The sequence below is a fragment of the Gasterosteus aculeatus genome, chromosome 20 (assembly GCF_964276395.1).
Source record: "Gasterosteus aculeatus chromosome 20, fGasAcu3.hap1.1, whole genome shotgun sequence".
NCBI classification, from domain to species: domain Eukaryota; kingdom Metazoa; phylum Chordata; class Actinopteri; order Perciformes; family Gasterosteidae; genus Gasterosteus; species Gasterosteus aculeatus.
In genome coordinates, this window is record NC_135707.1 from 15664197 (window position 1) to 15684485 (window position 20289).

Sequence of the window (20289 nt, forward strand, 5' to 3'; positions counted from 1 at the left end):
TCTGTTTTACAGTTTTTATTTTTTATTCTCAGTTAAGTGGCTGGTCCTATTTTATTAAACAGAGGATCTTTACATTCATCCACAGGATCCGTTCAGAATCAAACAACACTCACAAAGGATCAAGCTCACAAACGGTGGGAGAGACGGACGCTGCGGATGTCACATGTCTGCTTTTCAAACACATGTGGAACATGTGGATGTTTTCAACAGAGGTTTTCTTTTTTTAGATAACTTGCAAATCACACATTCCCTAGAAACACTCCACAGAGTTAGTTACAGAGCACCTTCATTTGAAATTGTGGTTTTTAAATCATCCGTGAGAAGGCAACACAGCACTTTGTTTTGGTAGTCAGGCGGAAAGGAAACGGTCCTTGAACATTGTGTTAATTTACAGTATGTGGGACCGAAACAGCAAAGACAAAGGAGAAACCAGACTAAAGCAAAGCGGGGAGGTTCGAATCCATCGTTAGTGAAAACCATTACTTCATCAACCAAAAATAAATGAAACCTTAGTTATAACGCATTTGTTTGTTAGAAATAGGCCCCAAAGACAAACGTAGACAACATCACATTCATGACGGGACACTTAACCACAGCTACGACACAAAGGGCTTGAATGCAAACACACTGTGACCATCCCACAACAACGGGTTCATGGTTCACAGGAAGAGGTTTGTGGGAATGACAAAGACAGTGTTGACGAGACGTGAAAAAAAGCTCATTTCTAAAACAGAAACACGGCGGCCTTTTTCCTGCAAGCAAGCGAGGGGCGACGGCGTCGAACCTTCCGCCGCTCCGGGTGCGCTTGGGTTTAGCCATCCTTTTGTTAGACGTGCACAGACACTCAAGCACGAGCACAGACAGCCGGGGGGGACGCTGGGGGGCAGTCGGGCCGAATACGTTTCAGCGAAAAGTTCAGGCTAATGATGAGGAATGCAGAGAGACAACGCGTGCAGAAGGGAGGAGGCAACAGATTGTGTCGCTATCTACCAGCCAAAATGGGTTCAGGGGGGGGGGGGGGGGGTAATAGGGATTTAGCATAAGTTAGAGTGTTATCAGAGGAGAAGGAGAAGGTAAGTTCACGGGGGGGTGACGGGGTTTCTTCCTTTTCTTCTTCTTTTTCCTCCGTGCGATCTTGAACATCTGCCCTTGAGCGAGGGGTCGTAGAAGGACTTCAGCGTTTGGCTGGAGAGGAACTCCTGCTGCCCTGTACGACAGACGAGACATTTCTGATGAATGCGTGCGTGCGTGCAGGGGACCGTTCCACGCATCTGGTCCAGCATTAAAAGAACTACCCCATTTGTTTTCAGTTGCCCTCTTTCTTCCCTTCAGACTGTGATGGGCGCTTAAAGCTTCGGCACGCTAAGTCATCGCTGGTAACATTGACGAAGGCCAACGTGAATCATCGGTGACAGCCGTCTTAGGTTGCAAAGGTTTCCTTTAGTTCTTTCATTAAGCTTGAACGATGCAGTGACACGTTTTGAAGCTGTGTAGATGATGTCATGCTTAACGTTCAGAGTGGCTCTTTAACGGGAGCAGCAAGCAGGTTAGGATGGCCTGCAATGGTGCATGGATATGGAACCCAATAAAAAGGAGTACATCAATGTTATAGAGACATAAAGGAAAGATTGTGATTCTGGAAAACAAAAATCTTTTCAGTCAGATGAAAAAGAGTTGAAGTAATTGCGGCTCTTGAGTCATCTAATAACACATTCCCAGTATTTCATTCATTTGACTTAATAAGTCTCAATGTGTCCTGTTACACAATTTTAAATTAAAATCTTTGAATAAATATTTCCTATTCATTCACATTTTATTGCGGTTCAATGTGGATCATTTTGCATGCAGGCCATGTTGTTGATTTCTTTTAAACAACAACATAGTTAATTAAAAGTTTTCAATTTGTCTTTCAAGCTCTGAGGGAAAATATAGTTGGACATTCGAAGAGGAAATCACAAGTAATTACATATCAAAGATCCTGCAGATGTGTCGTTTGAGAGGTAAACATCACAGATTTCACTTTACTTTTTGTTCACAAACTTTTAGGGTGGCAGTCCTGTGTTTTTCCGCATTAACAGACAATTTTGTGCGTTTTCCATTTCCAACCCTCATTCAGATGAAAAACTAGGGAGGGTACGAGCCCTGAAAGCAGCACGATTAAACAAATGAAAACAAATCTTCATGGATTGTTTCCGAAGATAATTTACATCGTAAGAAGCTTTTTACCGCCCTTCATAAATCAAAGGCTGGGAGCCGAGGTTCGTTAGGAGCTTTTCTTAGAGCCGTTTAATACGAAATTCATTATCTGTAATGAAAGAGAGAAATTGAATATGCAGTTAGAAAATAAAAAACAAACAAGAGCTGAGGGTAAAGACGGATTATAACACCTTCAATGTGACACACTTACTTGAGCCGTTGTTGTTACAAGATTAGTGATTACAGTGTTAAATATCTGAAGTGATACGTTATTTATAAGTCAATCATGAGACAAAAATTAGGATTATAAATCGTTTCTTTTTTAAATTTCTGCACTCACTAATGGATTTGTTAAACCCTAAATTGTGCAACCATTCGTTTATAGGTTCATAATGATCAGTTGTGATCCTCCTCCTCACTGGAAGGAGCCAGTCGTGCTCTGCAAATGATTGACGATATCGCAGGATGGCGGCATAATGTACGCGGAGCCCTAGCGGCCCTCCCTGGGACCCCGCTGCGCCCTGACGGGAGAAACCAACTTCAGCGTGATTCTATAAAGCTTGTAGCACGCGCGCGATGATCCCAAAAGCCTCTTATTATTCCTCTGCTGCTGCAGTAGTAATGAGATTAGGATGCCTTCTAAGCACATCAATATGGAGTGAGTTAAACTCAAGTATCCCTCCGCCATGAATCAGTTACTCACTCGGCTGCTGATATCATCACTGAGAGCAGAAAAGAAACAGGGGGAAGAAAGTGAACATTCCTTTAGTTGGCATGCTTACTTCAAGGAGAGAGAGGGGGGAGAGAGGGGGGAGGGGGAGATGTCATGTGGAGAGGCGACTCGTAAATAGCTTGGTTTCTTTTACCATTTTGAAGATCCTAGTGAGGGACCCTTTGCCGTCGCCCGCGCTGGCCTTCTTGGCCTTAGCAGACTGCGACTTCTGGTCGCCCTGCTCGGGGGAGAAGAACAAAGGAGAAATGCCGTCAGCGCTCAAAGATCCTCCCAGGTGTTTGTCAGGGGACTCGGATTTCATTTGGTTGACCTTCCTGCATTTTGGCCGAGGATTCAGGCGACAGAGAGCGAGTGAAACCTCTTCCTCTGGGCGTGTGCGCTCGGAGGAGAGGGATTAGTGAGAGTGACAAAAAGCCAAACTGAAAAGAAAGTGCAATCCCCATTTGGCCTGACTTTCACAGTCTGATCGGGCTGCATTTCTGCCAGTGTTTTTTCATCGTCTCGTGTGAATTATGTAGAAGTTGGAACTGCTTCAAAGCGGCAAAGTTGTGTGTGAGAAACAAGCTTTGTGCTTGAATATTTTGTTGAGAATTTGAACATCCGTAAGTACGAACTAATCTCCCGGCCCTTGACCTTGACCTTGACCTTGTCAGCACTTGGCGTTTTCCCTTTTGGGACATGATGCCATAAACTGATTTATTCGCCTCCTCAGGCTGAATCAACAGAACACATTTTATTTTGGAAACATTGTAATAGATTTGCTGCTCGACTCTTCACCTTATACGGGTATAAAGCTTCAACCTTTCATGATGTCCAATCAGATACGCATGAAAGCCGTGTACTACATGGACTAAGCTTCATTCTCAAGAGTCCACACACTGTAAGTGAGTGAAAGTGATTGAATGTGGTGTTGGGGGAACCTAATGTTTCACGTCTTTTGCTCCCTCGACATAGAAAACAACCGCATCGCCCCAAATAGTTGTTACATTGTCTTCTCTTCGTCTTTTCGGAGCGCACACTTGCGCGAGAGGAGTCAAGTGCCGATGGCGCCGCGGGAGGAAGCAGAAGGCGTCCTCGCTGAGGATTTCTTTTTCTTGTTGTGAAACGCGGCTAATGAGGAGCAGAGCGATACCCGTGTTATCATGAACATACAACGTGGCGGACATTACATGGATAAGCATTGCCGCCAAGCTACAAAATGGGGGGGTGATGTATCTGGAAATGGACTTGAGCTGTCAGGTAATGAGGGCGTTATCGTTCATGTGTGTGGACAGATTGCAGCAGCTTAAGTGGTTGATGGAGACTGTTTGAGAGGGATGACCTCGCTGGCTCTCTGGGTTTAATTAGCCATGATGACTCTGGCGTTTCTTAAACTACCTACCAGGCCCATCCTGGCTGCTAGTCCTCCCCACTGGAGGTGCAGAGACAGCGAGGGAAAGAGGGTGAAAAAGGGACACGGGTCAAATAGAAACGTGTATCTTACTCAGCGCAAAAGCAGGACGGGAAGGAGAGGAGGCAGACAGGAGGGTCCATCCGGGGGGGGGGAGAGGAGTCACAGGGTCACAAGGGGGTATGTGGGGTGGGGGGGGAGAGAGAGGAGCAGGGAGGGCAGACGCTCACATTGGAAAGAGCACACATTTAGTGACATTCAGCAGCAGCACAGATGAACTTTCTGGTTGAACGGTTGTATGTTTTTTTGTGCTTTTGTCAAATTTTTATCTGAATCTTGTTATTTCTGTTCATAGTAGGTTTGCAAACCTGCAGTCAATGGGTTTAGTTTCTTTTTATTATATATATATATATATATATTTATTTATTATCCATTTCAAATTAGAAAATGATTAGTCCTACGTTAGGCCTTTGGCTAAACTAAATGCAACACTGAAAACTATTCCAGGTTTGGTATTTTCGGTAATCCAAAAGGAAAATCATGCAGATTACACTACGGCTGCAAACTCCGATCCATCTCCCGTCCCTGTGGAAGATATTGGCCTGCTACTACTTTTCCATTTCATGTGTGAGTGAACAGAAGCAACACAAGGCAGACTCACCCTCGACTTGGGAGGGGCGGGGGACACCTGAGGAGGAGTTAATCACAGCAAGGAAAGAGGTTTGACATTTCGAAGTTTCGAGGAGTGATAGAGGAGAAACGAGAGCAGCGAGGAGGGAAAGCAGCGGGGAGGAACGGGGATAGGAGCAAAGCTCCGACTCCCACGCTCGGCCGCGTGTCTGTATTACTTTACTTACGATGGTGCGGAAGAAATGGACCACAGCGTTCTCTGCCCCGCGCTTACGCGGGGAAGTCGCGGAGCCTTTCTGGGGGCCTGGAGAGAGGGCGCCTCGGAAGGATCCCTGGGAAGGAGAGGAGGACACCGTTGAGCAACGTGTTGAGTGAACGTGTGCTTTTGCACCAAACGACTTGACCTTAAGCTCTCCAGAGTTAAATGCATCCTCACTGGGATTTTCTCAAAAGCTTCAATAATGCACGAATGGTTAATAATGAAATATTAGGACTAAAAAGTCAAAACACTGGGGTTGCATAGATGAATACTTAGAACAAAAATCTGCAGCTTGTCTTGTTTAACTTGACAGTAAAGGTTGTGGCTGATAGGAGAAAGTGGACCTTACCTGATATATTGATAATGATAATTCCACATTGGATGCTAGTATTGTTGACAAATGTGCTGATTCATCATATAATTTTTACTAAGCATCGAAACGTAACTTTGGTTCACAAAAAAATGGTTTTGTAGGGGCCAGGTTGAAAAGAACAGATTTATTACTCTACCCTTAAAACCTCACAGTACGTACGACCTTGAATATAAATATATTTTTGGAAGCTACTGACTCATCACTGTTGAAAACCCACCTCATTAATCCTTTCTTAACCTGGCAAAATACATTAAGACGTTAAAAGCTAATTGAAATAAATCAAAAGAGCAGTTAAAGAGATTCCAGTATTTCTCTTATTAAAAATCCCAAGGGAAGAATCAACAGAGAGTCCACCTGGATGAGTCTTTAATAAGGCGCATTACAAGAATCGTCAATTACGCCACGGAAACAAGCACAATGGAGGTAAAACGTATAACTCCTCTAACACCAAACACCATCAACAGATGAGTTTGCACGGGAGAACAAACTCATTTCCGCCCCCTCAGGGTGTTCAGACGTCCCAGTGAACGTTACCTCATTCATCCCTTTCTCTGACCCCATTAATGTAACAGGGAAACGCGTGTGTGATTCTGTGTTTGTGAGTGAGCTGTTGATGATTCACATCCATTATCTCACATCAAATAGCTGTTAGGTAACCCGAAAGAGGGAGAACTTCCATCAGCACCAGCAGCACGACCTCCCCCCCCCCCCACACGGGGGTTCTGGTTTTCAGCCTCCAGTGGATCAAGCAGTGATTAAATCCAAATGACTATTTGTGATTATTCAAAAGGATGAAATCTAGACATTCTGTAGGCTCCATGGTGTGTAATTTTCAGCCGGGCAGCTTCCCTTTGCTTCCAGCAGCGACGCATTAATGATGTCCTCTCGAATAGCCGCGTGTCCGTCGGGACGGAAATGATTGCAAAGGCGCACGGAAATCAAAGGGAGGGGAGAAAATACAGCAGCTTTTGTGGCTGCAATCGCACTTTTGTTTGGGGAACAGGAGACAAGAAAAGGAAAAGATGGAAGGAAATAGGAGACATGCTGTTTGCATTCTGCGGATGTTTCTGTCGCTGGTCCCTTTGATGCGAATGAGGTCTCTTCTGCGTTTGATCTCTTCTCTTCTCATGTCTTCTTCAGACTGGGAACACTTTTATCAGTCTTTATTTTTCCATTCGGAATGGAAAAATGTTAAAAACAACATGTTTCCATTTAGCTTCTGGGATGCTGTCGATGATGATTAGCAGGGACAGTTTTCTGTTCCTGGATTAAAAGTTTTCCTCTTGTCTCACGCGTGTGAGAATGAAAAGGCGGAGAGTTTGGAAGTTTGAGTTACAATCGCAGTCACTGCTCATGCTACATATATTTTATTTAATCTTTGGAACCAGAAATATAAATAGGAGAATATAGCCAGTTCCTTGATTTCCTAATTATCTCCTCGTTAGAGTTTAAACTGCAGTTGATTGTTTGTCACGATGCTCACCGGACAGAAGGACATGACAGTGTCTTTATAGGAGCAGTTTGACCTGAATATCACTCACATTATTTTCCTTTTAATATGAAGCTTTGGACTCCAGGAGAACCATCCAACGCTAGAACAAAACAAGCGGTGCTTTTGGGAAAGATATTAATGGCGACAGGGCAATATGCTCATAACCGTGATGCTGTTTAGCGGGTAATGTGTTCGTCCATCCGCGCCGCGGTGAAATGAGAGGATTCTACGGGGATTCTGGTGCTGGGAAACAATACTGCTTCATGCAAATGTAAGATAACGATCGCCTCGCTGCAGTTTCATAATCATCCGAGCAGCCGCCGCAGTGCTTTCAATATTCTCATCCGTCTCATGGTGAAAAAGTCAAAAAACCTTCCCAAAAACTTTTACTTACTTAGGCTGGGCAGCACTCAGACACATGTAGCATGTTCACGTGTGCACTTGTACGTGTAAACTGGGGTGAAATGAGTCATGTGAGAAATTAGGATTCCAGACCGATTTAGATACAAAGTATTTGCGGCCTGTTAAGGATCACAACGGCCTCCGTGTCATTAGTGATGGAGCTAAAGCACCATCCATCAGGAGCAGAGGGGGGAGTGGGGGGGGAATTCTTCATCGTTAGTGAGTATCAGCAATTAATGAAAACAAATATTTCCAACCTGCTCGCCTCCCTTCACACATGTCATCAAGTATTCAGTGAGACAGTGAGACATTCACCTCCCCCTGAAAGGCTGTGGATCCTCGCTCAACTAGACATAACAGTGATAATCAGGTTGAATTCTTGGGATTCGGGGGGAGAATCGATCGGGGGGGATACAGCACTTTGGCTTATGTCTCTCAATACCAGTTAGAAAGGAGGGTAAGTAAGCCAATATCTGTGCTGTCTGATTTAACGGATGAGAGAAATACCCACAAATGTTCTTCGGGACTACGAAAAGGGCAAAGTGGAGTTTAGAAAAAGGGAAAGGAATAATTTGTTGTTTTGGAGCCGTAGGGAAGGCAGTCTGGGGATCGGACTATTTCTGGCTTTTATCATCTACGGTTTGCGAATTCTTGTTGCGTTTACTGATATGAGCCAAAATGACTCATAGCAATCGAATTCATTATATTCTTACATATATTTTCTGGAGACTTTCCGTAGTCAAGGGGAAAGATAAAAATACTTCTAATGATACAAGAAGGTTTCACGTAATGTTCAACGCTCTCAGGGTTCCTACTCAGACACGGACGTATTGTTCATGTGCGAAGGAAAAAGCACAGTTAATTCAGCAGTAATGGGAAGCTGAACATTCGGGCGATAAGCAATCTGCCCTTTTTGTAGTCGAGCTGACTGGAAGATGTTCTATTCACTCTTCCTGTCATTTAAGTCCAACACGTCATCCGTCTCCTATGATGTCTTTTTGTCGCCGCACGTCCTTGTGAAAACTGACCTCCTGCGTGTATTCATTTGTCTGGAAGTCAATAATCATAGAGGCTCAGACTCTGCAATCGAAAAACGAGATGGTTGAAAATGTTTCTACATTTAAATGTTTTTCCCTGGTCTCAGAGGGCGAATCTAACAACAGTAATCAAGCGACAATCCAAGAAGGCGAACTCGCTCATGCAGCTCGCAATCCTCGTCACACGCAGCAAAGACAAATAAAACCACCGTGTTTCTTATGAATGAATAAAACCTTAAAGTTACCGTAAGGTTTGACACACACACACACACACTGCATTTGACTAAATGTTTTATTTATGAAGTTATTTATTTAATCATACAAATAAAAGACAAATTCAGTTTCACTTAAAATATGTATAAGCTTTATCATGTAAGAAAAAGATGAACCAAAAGAGAAGCACGGACATTTAAAACAAACATGGAGAGTGTTGAGGGTGTTAAAGAGTTTAATCAAGCAACACATGCACAAAGGGTTTAGAAGAACAGGGTGCGGTTAGGAACAGGTCACCGGTCACGACACGTACGCACGGTTACAAGTATTGTCACACAACCGGAATCAGCACCGGTCGGTCCGCTGCCGGGTCAAACTAACTCTCCCACCGGCTCAAACACACGTGAACCTGAGGTGAGCGGACTTTTGGGAGACTGGGGGGGGGAGGCGCCGACGCCCCACGTCTCCATCCAAGACACTAGAGAACAACGCCAGCCGGGGTTTTGGTTGGACTGTGAGCTGTTCTACTGGAACCTGATTCATTTACAGTTATTACTCCTGCGTTCGTCTGTGTGGCTGGATTCTGTCGGCCATTCAAAGCGCTCATATTCAAACATTAACAGCTAACGCTCATGCAAAGTCAATTTTACCTCCAATTAGCACGTCGTCATCCCTGTGATTTGAAACGATCAAACATCTGTTATGCATCCAATGCTGATTTCCTGCAGTTGTTTCACGTCCTGAGAGGTTTTTAGCATCATCTCACAACTCTAACGCCACTTTCTAAAAACCCAGTTTGCAAAGGTCTCCAAACCTGCCACATGTGAAGACAGTTAATCAAGCATGACTCAAACGAGGATGATTTTGACAATCCAACAATAACTCCCATAAATACTGCAGCCTTGATCTTTTGCAAGAGGCAACAATGGAGGTGGGCCGAACCTGTCTTGTCGTTCACTGGAGATGTGAACACTCATTATTATTTGAAGGCAAACCCTTGGTGAATACATAAATATTTATTTGTACAACTTTGTTTCAGTAAACGTGTCATCAATATGGAAAGCAACGTACAATTGTATGGCTCAAAGAATAAGAAAATCTGCAGCAAATTGATCACTAGCTTAACGTTGAATGAAAGCTTCAGAATTTGTTATGTTGACATTTTCCCTGAACATTTCTTGAGTGACATTTTACAAAAGCAAATCAATATCAGCAGAACGAGCTAATGCAAAGCTCTGTAGCATACAGTATATACAAAATAATTGTTCAAAATCCTGAATCCTACAAGGAACACCTATTTATAGCTGAGATAAGGCGTGGGGGCAAAGCATGCCGCTCACTGCTTTCTTTGCAATTACCTGCTGATTAGCGCTCTGCAGAGTAAGAAAAGCTAGATAAAAAAAGCTTAAAATCATAGAGTATATTTTTGTCCACAGGATTTAGTTTGCTGGGCTGTTTTCAAACCGTTATCAGTAATGTCCTTTGAGACAGCGGTCGAAATGAGCCGGCTCGTGATGGGACATCCAAGAGGCTTTGGGATTTAGCTTCGGCGCATTTCGGTAGCGTTGTCGAGATAGCCGACATGTGAACGCACGTTTCTCTAATTCAAAATTTTAAAAGCGGAAATTCCACTTCCTCACCCCCTCCAGAGGGCACCACTGAGAGCGCCACGGAAAAGAGCAGCGCTCTGGTCCTTAATGGCTTCGGCAACAAGCAGATCATCATGTCTGGAAGTAACTGATGGACAAACTGGTGCCAGCAGATACAAATGGAGCTTTACCTTCCTAAACACAAAAAAAGCAACTAATGTTTTTGTATTGAACAATGGTTGAAATGATGGTATCTTGCAAACACTAAAGTACAATGTAATTAAAAAGCCATGCAGGACCCGATGCCTCATAATAATAATCACTTGCCTGGACGAAAAAAAGAGGCTGTTCTTCCTTTATAGAATGCAGACCGCATATAATATACCCATAAGCCTAACGCAGGTTAATCCACCTATCTTTGATCTTTGATAGCATAATTTGATCATCAATAACTTTGAAAGTGACTTAGCTGAAGGATGTACCATACAAACAATAGTCCAGTACCTCTCTGTTGCTTATCGCGGATGTTGAAACTTACGCCAGAGACATCGAAGACACTAACTCCTTACAAAGAAGCTCTGCAGAGCACTCGATGACTCTGCAACCTCCCAACGTGATTTACCCTTATCACATCTAAATGATACAGACATGGATTTCGCATACCTCCTCCATCATCGTTATAATCACAATCATTAAGTTCTTCTGAGACACGGCGGTTCTTAACTCTGGTTTGACGATCCGATAAACAAACTGCACGACGGTAGAAAACATTTCCGCCAAGTCACTTCTACAACAGATATATTATATTTATACTCATTCAGGACAGAGCTACTAATGTCAGTACCATTAACAAACAAAAGGAAAACAGAACAGTATAGAAATGTGTCTATAGATGATTCCAAATCACAGCTATTGAAAATGAAAAATAAAAAAACACCCACCCAAAGTCATGATCCACCTGTTAGCCAGTTAATGTGAATCATAGAACAAAGTCCGACTTTGGTTCACCCAAAAAACAACAGTAAAACAAAATCAAATAGATGTGACCAACATCCTTCAACACATTTTAAAACGATCTGTTAAAGAGGCTGAAGTGAAAAGTGGTTCTTGGGGTGAATTGGCAGAATGAACGCATACATAAGACGGGTCGAGCTTTCACGCCTCCCCGCCTCCTCACCTTGCTCTTCCTCTTCTTGTCCCCGCCGAAGAAGTTTCCAATCTGATCCAGGAGGCCGGGGGTCTTCTTCCTGCGGCCCAGCCCGAAGGCGGCCTGTGCGGAGCTGCTTGCAGATGCCATGCTTGTAGTAGTCGGTGGCACGATCGTAATTGGCAAAATTTGAACGCGGGGCTCTTGCCTCTCTTAAATGACAGATCGAAAAAAGACGGAGGAGGCAAAAGAGAAAAAGGCAGGGGGGGTTTAGCCTATTCTAGATCCTGTTCGGGGGACTCGGAGCCGCACTCTGAACCCGCTCCGCTGTGTTCCTGGATGGTCTGCAGCTCGTCCGATTCGGAGGGTCGCTCTTTGAAGGTGTTGTCCTCTCGCCCCGGGGCATCTCGGGAGAAGAGGCGGGCCAGGTGGGGGCGTGGCGTGGCTTCGTCAGGGTCAGCTGTGCTGGCGTCGGGCCAGGGCTGGCGGGGGCCCTCAGCGCCCGTGGAGTCAGTCACCGCCGGCTTCGCCGCGTCGCAGCCATTGTTCTGGTTCGCATCTGCCTCAGCCAGGCCTGCGCAGAAACAACAAGGGTCATCTATGGGCCTGCGTGGCCACACAACACCCAACAATGGGCTCTTTTGATTGGCCCGTGTCCGTCCAGGGGCAGCGGGGCTAACGTGTCACATCAAGAGGAAAGGGCAGAAATGTGAGATTAGAGACGTGAGCGACTGGCTTAAGCAGTTCTGCCAGATCATTTCCCTTCAAAATGAAGACACTGAAATAAAAACAAATCCCCCCCCCTGATTCTGCAACATCGCCACCTTCATCCCAGTGTGGCGCGTCTTATCGCCCCTCCGTGCGTTATCATGTTCGCCGCATCTGTTTCCAGCGAGATGGAAATGCAGATGCTTCTCTAAACGTCCACTTTGACAGCTATCCATTAAGTTAGCGAGCTCCCACCGCGGAGGACGTCTAGTGCATTCCTGTCTCCGAAAACAATATGCACACTGTGCTGGAAGAAATGGTGTAGCACTACACCGGGGAATCTGCATGCTAATATTGGCTGAAACAGTGGCCTGTTGTCAGAGCTGCATAGTTATTACAGGGAAAGAATGGGCCCAGTGTCCCTAAAATAACTCCTATAAGTATGGATTTTCCACAAGATGCAAGTCGACACTTATCTGATTTGGAGCCCGAGAGGCTGTAGTCTCTGGGAGCACACAGGCCATGTACAAGGTTATACGATGATTTATTACAATTTTCAATGGTTAAGCTTTAAAATGTATAACCTTTCAATCTCGGGTCCACTGGGTCCTTCGGCTTGATTCCCTTCTGAGTGACGTAGCAAGTGGGAATAGGGAATGAGATCGACTTTTGTTCTTTGAGGTACGGAGTCCAGAGCAAGCACTACTTTTCTTGCACACATTACTGCTTCAAATAAAAGGTGACCCCCGGCGTCACCTAAATAATGTTTATAGAACGGGTTCAACTTGGAGGTTCCACTGTCATCGCAGGCGTTTATCCAAAAGCGAGTGATGCTGTGTAATCATGTGACACCAAATGGATACCCGCAGCGTTTTTTCATAAGGCTTTCAGAAGAGAAAAGTTTTAAATGCAAATGTCTGGATTCAAAAGTATTTCTGTATTATCAGTTGTTTCACTACAGAAAAAGTGCTTATTTTCCTTTCTGGGAAAAGGTGCGGTATGTGAGGACAAACAAAAATCCTCCAGAACAATCATTTCTTTTAACACTACGCGTGAATAAAAATGATCTGTCATGATGAGCTGAAAAGCAATAGCAATAAGCAATAAGACCTTCTCTCTCGAAAAACAATGACTGCAAAATTAAATGAAAGGATAAAATAAGCAAAAACAAGACATAAAGACAGCTTTAATTTGTAGATGGGAAATTATATTAAAGCCACTCGTGCGGATGATGATCCATGTTCATCTTTCTGCAATGAAATGTTTACATTCCTCCTCTGAGTTTTGAAAACTCCTAAAGGTGAAATGTAAGTTACAGTTAGTGGCTCTGCTGCAAGTTTTCAAGTCTCTCCAGGGGTTCGTTAGCGCACAAAAGGAGCTGCCGGTCATATGAGCCAAAGGTGGCTGGTGGTCTTCTTGGCGGCCCGCTGCGAGGACACTGCACATGCTGCATGGGTTTTATGGTTCCCTGACATTTGGGGAGGGATTGCCGCTGCTCATTTGTGTCCAGTTGTGATTGTCCATGTGTGCTCATCCGCAGCAGCACAGCCTCCTAAAATCACGATGATGCATCATAACTGACGTAAATTATATAGCTCATTATCCTTCATCACCACCATGGATGTGTTGTATTTCACTGTTTCCTCTGTGGCTGTTTTTTTTGTTGTTTTTTTACCGCAGAAGAGTAGAATAAATAAAAGAGCTGCTATTTTTTTTTGCCTGCCCATGAGTCCTCTTTTTCAGCATCAATGTAGCGCTACTCATTCTCCTGAGCCCAGCGGTGCTACGATCAGCCACTGGAATACCAATACAATAGAAATATCAGAGAGAAAACAGGCTAACGCGGTTAGACCTCAACGGCCCTCCAGGGACCATCCTGCTGCAGCATAATACTGACTGCCTGTTCATGCTCGGACGTAAAAAAGTGGATGTGCCCGTGAGACACTAATAGTGTGACTCGCTGCACGCTCTTATCAAAAGGTGCACTGAGTCAGGGTTTTAAGCACAAACTGACCAAAATATTTGTGGAATTTGTTGATGTGCGCTGATGAACCAGTGATTACCGAGCCAGGTGCTTACATTTCTGCATAATCCAACCCATGCTGTTCTTGTTGAAACACCAAAAATCCTCCCACACATGTTTTTACAGCCTCTAGTGAAGGATGGGGGATGGAACGGGTGACTCAAACCAAATTGCTTTTAACCTCCCAACATAAATTATGTAGGTGTCGTTTCTTCTGGCCGTCATTTAGTTCTTAGAAATGGTATTAGAGCTGTGCTTGGATTAGATTCCTGTTTCATCTGGGGAATTAAGATAAGACACGCGGATCGGATAGCGGCCGATGTTGTGGATGTTCTCTGGTTGCCTTTAAGTGCTGCTCCTGATGCCGATCGGCTATTTTCAGCGACTGCAAACCAGACCAATTAGAAAATAAAATTAGGTACGTGAGCCAAATGTGATGAAAAAGCAGTTCACAGTCCCTTTAAATGCGTATTCATCGTATGTAACTTGGCGTAAGGCAAAAAAATCTCATGGTTTTCTGGTGGCAAACGCCCAGTCGGCCTTGTAAGACACCCACTGAAGATGGCTGCTCCTCTTATATCATATTGAGTTAGGGGCTTATTTTCGGATGAACCTGACAGAACTCAGGTCGGTTGTTTGAGGCCAATTTATTTCAGTGTCGGGGTCCTTGACAGCTGTGCGGCAGCCTGCGCTCCTCAGTCGGACGATTTCTTTAATTGGGTGAAACCGTAATGTCTAATTTACATTCGATGGCTCCTTTTCCCCCCGGAATAAATCCTCCCTTCGGTCTGATGACAAGTGCGGCCAGTCACCCGATCAATCAGCACCCAGCAAAGCTTAATAACACCCCGAGCACCCCGAACGTAAAATAAATGTATTGGTCATCTACGCACTCTCAAATTTGCTCTGGGGACTTTACGTTTGGTTGCGTTTGCTTTGGAAAGATTTGAGAAAATTCTAAAGATAAGAGGCTTCTCACACTTGTATTTCTCTAAGGAGAAGTGAAGGAGACGGTGGGAATTAAAGGCTAATTACAATGCAGCATGTTTCTTTTTCCTCCTCCTTCACCAAAGGCAAAACAAGGACAGCTTGTAACAGTCGGTCTGACTCGCACGCTGCACAGGGAGGTCTGCAGCGTTCCTTCATAAATACTCATGGATCTACTGATGTATTGATGGGGTTAACATCCCCACAGAAAGTCCATGGTCTCCTTGGACTTTCTGTTGGAAAAATCAGTGGTAAAGCAGAGCGGCCGTCAAGGCCACCGGAGGAGTAAACTTGGTTCAGATTCTGTCAAAATCAACTGATTCAAAATATGTTTTCAACGCTTCTCATACGGATTTGAACAGTGACCGGATAATAGCCCGTTAGCTCAACTTGATTAATTCACCATGGCAACTCCGAGATGTCTCTATGACAACTAAAGTGCCAGAAGCACCTCACGATTCTTGTGAAATTATCCGGGCCCTAATAAAGTAATTCAGCGCCTAAGACTATTATTCACAAAACAATTACCATCACCACGTCTACCTCCTGCACAAACCCAGTGAAATAGTTCGGTGAGGGAATCCAAAGCTGATAAGATCGGTTGCGTTCCGCAGAGATATTGAGGGGAAGGATTGGCATGTAGGGAAGCGGTATGCCGAGAGTGGGCTTCAATCTCCTCATTTTTCCTCCTCTTCCACACTGTGCAGATGATGTGCTAGCTGGCCTCTGGGAGGCGAGAACAACAAGGGGCTGTGCTGGTGTCGGAGGCACGGGAAGTATTTGTCTGAAAAAAACATCCATTGCTATGTGGATCCCGGCCAAAACTCCCACCAGAGGCGAAACTCCCTCTGCATTCATGTGGATCTGAAGCACCCACAATTGTTGAGAAAAAAGCCCCTCTGTGTCTCTTTAATCCCATTTGGCATTCAGGACGTTAGTCCCTGCAGATGTTTTTCTGGACGAGATAAGAGCCGTGGCGACCCGCTCCCTCCTTCTAACCCGGGCCGGGTTCATGACCTTTGAACTTTACTCACGTAAACGGGGAAGGACGAGATTCAAGGGGAAAAGAAGCGCACCACTGCACCACAGTTATGTTGTGATGATAAAGACAAGGTCTCGTAGAAAAACAACATATGCTTCATTTTTTGCAAAGTCTAAATCGAACCAAATAAACCCTAGATTTCTCCTACACCGCAGGTAAATTTACAAGTCAAATTTGACGTGACGTGTTGCACACAGCGGTGTCATAGCTTCTGTTTTTAACCAGGCAGCTTGCAATGCAACTAAATACAATGAGAGCAGGGAATATGCTATGAATAACACGTTTTCTTACTTGACTCTAAAAACGATTGTTGATGAAATGTTCTTCGCGTTTCTATTATAATATCTAAAAGTTTCTGAAACTTAATTTCAGTAGAGCCTGGTGAGTTATTAAAGTGCTATATACGTATGTCTCACGGTTATTTGCCATCGACAATCAGTCAAATTGCAGTTCTCTCAAACAGGCCATCATTTATCCTGTTAGACATTTATGTGAAGACGTCATAATTAGTTCATGAATTTTCCAATTAGGGTCAAAACTGTGTTTCCCGAGGTCCCGGTTTAATTTGGAGCACCACGTTCTAATCCCTTAATCCTTGCTTCCAAGTGGATATTTGGGCGAGTTTTGTAGAAATCCGCTGCAGCCGCTCCTGAGACACCGTGTTCACGGGGACGGGATGACACAGCATGATGCCTCCGGACACGGCTGTGTCGAGTCTGAACAGCTTCAGTATTTTCACCCACTAGGAGACACAGAATCCCATGTCAATAAAGCACTTCTGAGGGGCGGCTTCTTGTGCTGGCAGAGTGGATTTTGGTACTGAAGGCCTGTTCACATTGGCACACTGAAATGGATCTTGGGCAGAACCTGACCGGACTCAATCTGATCACAGGCGCTGAAACCGTTAACATCTGTCAATGTCAAATATCTGGATAAAATCCGAGTAAACTTTTGTTTACTCTACAAAATGTTCTCCATTGGACGGATCCAACATTTGATCGCTTTTTCCAATCGCTAAACACAGATCTGTGAAAGCCCAAATGTTTACACTTTTTTGGGTTTTTGCTATTTGATGAGAATACTTTTGTGTCCAAAAGTGTAATGATGAATTAAGGCGACATGCCAACGAGCACGTGTAGCGGAGCGTGAATGAAAATACTTCTCCAACTGCACTTAAGCACTTTTCACAGATGCTGTTTATTTTCTGATGCCTCAGCTCCCAGACGAGGTGTATTGATTAGCACCCATGGCGAGTTAGCAAATAGACTCAGTGGTCTCTGCCAGCTGTGTGAGGTGACCATGACTGCGAAGATATCTCTTGTTCGCCATCTGTCAGAAGGGTCCCACCGATGAAAAAAAGGCAAATGTGAACACTGAGGCAGAATCTGATGACAAACAGTCAGTTGAGCAGCACTCGTTGCCGGACGGAATCTTGCATCCACCGACCCGTCGGCTAACACACATGCACACTCAGCGATTGTCGTGCCAGATGGTCGAGTCCAGATAACGTGGCCTCCTGAACGCATGGCCACACGGCACGCGGCACACACGGACGCAGAACGCACACAAACACTTGGTGGTGTGTTTTCAGGAAAAGCTGCAGACACGGAGGAATAAATAAGCACAAAGTGCACAACAACGGAAAGAAGGGGAGGGAGATCAGAGGCAGATCCGTGGAACGGGTAAGCGAGGTGAGAGGAGACCAAAGGGGAGAATCTGAACAATGGTGTCAAACCAAAGAACACTGGCCCAGTGATGGCTGCAGCCTTTTAACAATTAGCGCTTTAGAGGGGGGAGGAGAGGAGGGGCTTTGTGTTGGCAGTGCCAGGGCTCGTGCCAGCTCGTGTCAGCCTCGGCCACAGAGACAAATGACTGAGCCACTGAAGATATATATATATAAATATATGTCTTAGCGTGTTCTCCATAATGTGTTGCATGTGTCAGCAGTGGAAACACAATCGCAGGGACAATATGCAGTTCTGCTAGTCAACTCCCATATTTTAGATTACTACTAATACCAGCTCATGTATAAAAGAAAAAATAGCAATAAAGGCTACGTTGTTGATGACCATGTACATATGGACTAGATCCGTATTAGGTCTGCGACTCACGATAGTGTCTATCAAATATTAACTGTGTGTACAAGCAAAGATATCTTAAAGTATGTTGTGGAGAACACAGTTTGCCTGATGTCAAATTATTATTTAAAAAAAAAACTGGAGATATAAAATAAATGTGTGAAACATATTACCTATGCCAGGATTAAAGAGGCAACACTTTTTTGGTGTGGTATCAACAAATATCTATAGGTCTGAAGTGCTTTCCTATGGCGCTATGGGTAGAACTTGACTTATAACTACGCTTAATGCTTCTATGTTGGGACATTTCCTGAAAAAAAAAGCAGGATGAAAGCAAAATCCATAAAGAAAAATTCCCTTTGTTGGTTTTCCACTCGAAACACATCACGTTCAGGCAGAAGCAAAATAAGGAAAACAAATGGGATGGAGTTGTGCGGGCGAGAATGAGGTAAATGTTAACACTGCTGTATTACACACATCCTTAGAGACTAAACCAGATATTAAATATTCACAATACTTCATAGGGAGAAATCACATCTCTAAAGGGAATGTTTAGATTGTGTTTCCATTGCGGTTGATGCGAGCGGAGGACAGAAAGGAGGAGTCTTACTTCCTCTCCTTGCTCCCTCTTGCCTAATACCTAAGAGCTCTAATGCCACCAGGCTCGGACCAAATCAATGCAGCCTGTTCCACGGAGGTCGCCAGTAAGGGAGCCCATGTTGTGGGAAATGAAGAGGTAACTGGCTCACGACAATATACCTTCCGATGCCCTTGATGAAAGCACGGAGTTTGACCTGCAGATAATGAATCAGGAGTGATATCTGATGGGACAATAAGAACAGACTGGTTATTTTCTTTGTCAGCTTCTTGCTTTGACAATTTTCTCATCAAACGCTGTTATCCTTTAAAATATTGATCTTAATTCTATAAGATTAGGAAGTGCAAATAGAGTGTGTGCAGTTTCATAACTTGTGATAAAACACTTGAATTATCCGGTGTTATTGGCTGCTGTAATTGTACATGAAATGCTCGGGTGTTTGGTGTCGTATATATATCCAAGATGTCTTCCACCCATAACGTGTGGAAGGTATCAAAACCTAATTTGGATAAAACGGGTATTGCAATTACAATCCACAAGACTCTCGTACCAGCCCCAATATTATAATATATATGACAGGATTTGCTTCAACAAAATCCATTCAATGTATTCGCATTCTGTAATTGTCTCTCTCTTCCTGACAACCACGACGAGACCAATTTCCAACGTGGAGAAGAATGGAGATAATTAAATTCTATGCCACGCATAGATTAATATTGTGTTTGTATCCACATCCCAAGTAGCAGCTTGGATGATTCTGTGGTGCCTCCTGTGCTCGATGCCTTCACTCCTGTGCGACTATTAACGTGTTCTTTCCAGTTCTCCTCCCTTCACCCTGTAACGATGGAGAAACAGTGACCCCGACAGAGTCAGGTCACAACAGGTAGACAGACAGACACACAGATAGAGGGAGGGGGGGGGGGGGTAGTTTTGCTGAGCGGGGGCCTTGCTGTACTCATGTAATGGGGCCGTAATGGGCTTTTATCAGCCGCAAAGCTGATGGTGGTGTTTGCCCTTCAGTGGAAAAGCAGTGCAAACAGGAAGTGCCGCATGGAGACATCCCCAGACGCTGGATGAGTCATGACGCCGGCTGATGACAACATCACCGAAACAGGCCTCTAGTTAAGCAAAGCTAACCTGCCCGTCATGAAACCACTCACATTGTGCCAATTTGGTGGCAACTCCCTTTTATTTTGTTTTGCCCCGGAGCCTGTGAATGAACCTAATGGCACTCAATTACTCGGGCCTTGGTGCACAGGTAAGAGGAAGGCTCTAAATGTATCCTAACAGCGATGTTCCCTCGGTGAGAGTGAGGAGCTGATAAGAAAATGGGATTCTTACACTTGCAGAAAGCAGTGGCGACTGAGCAAAGAACCAGTTAAACATTAAGCC

General features: G+C 44.4%; 2 protein-coding genes across 12 annotated transcripts in view; both read right to left on the reverse strand.

Annotated features, from left to right (window-relative positions):
- On the reverse strand, window positions 1-12035 carry mbpb (myelin basic protein b). Of its 11 annotated transcripts, XM_040166011.2 has the most exons (7): window positions 11492-12035; window positions 5177-5281; window positions 4981-5007; window positions 4311-4340; window positions 3063-3146; window positions 2900-2918; window positions 1-1207 (listed from the first exon to the last, which is right to left on the reverse strand). In XM_040166011.2, the coding sequence occupies exons 1-6, from the start codon at window positions 11609-11611 to the stop codon at window positions 2916-2918; spliced, it is 369 nt and encodes a 122-aa protein (XP_040021945.1). In that variant the 5' UTR covers window positions 11612-12035; the 3' UTR covers window positions 1-1207; window positions 2900-2915. The 11 variants fall into 11 exon arrangements, with proteins under 11 accessions (XP_040021945.1, XP_040021951.1, XP_040021950.1 ...); XM_040166017.2 differs by lacking the exon at window positions 4311-4340 and having other exon boundaries at window positions 3063-3137; XM_040166016.2 differs by lacking the exon at window positions 4311-4340.
- Window positions 11492-20289, reverse strand: part of LOC120810965 (myelin basic protein) — a 27443-nt gene continuing 18645 nt past the window's right edge. The window contains exon 4 of the mRNA XM_078095362.1: window positions 11492-12035. Coding sequence (XP_077951488.1) covers window positions 11737-12035 — 299 coding nt within the window. The 3' untranslated portion in view covers window positions 11492-11736. The remainder of the gene's footprint in view (window positions 12036-20289) is intronic.

Coding starts and splice junctions, on each gene's coding strand:
- mbpb (XM_078095363.1), bottom strand. CDS start 11,611: ATGGCATCTGCAAGCAGCTCCGCACAGGCCGCCTTCGGGCTGGGCCGC. Junction 5,282..11,491: donor ACAAGAAGAGGAAGAGCAAG/GTGAGGAGGCGG, acceptor TCTCCTTCCCAG/GGATCCTTCCGAGGCGCCCT. Junction 4,341..4,980: donor CCGCCCCTCCCAAGTCGAGG/GTGAGTCTGCCT, acceptor CTGCACCTCCAG/TGGGGAGGACTAGCAGCCAG.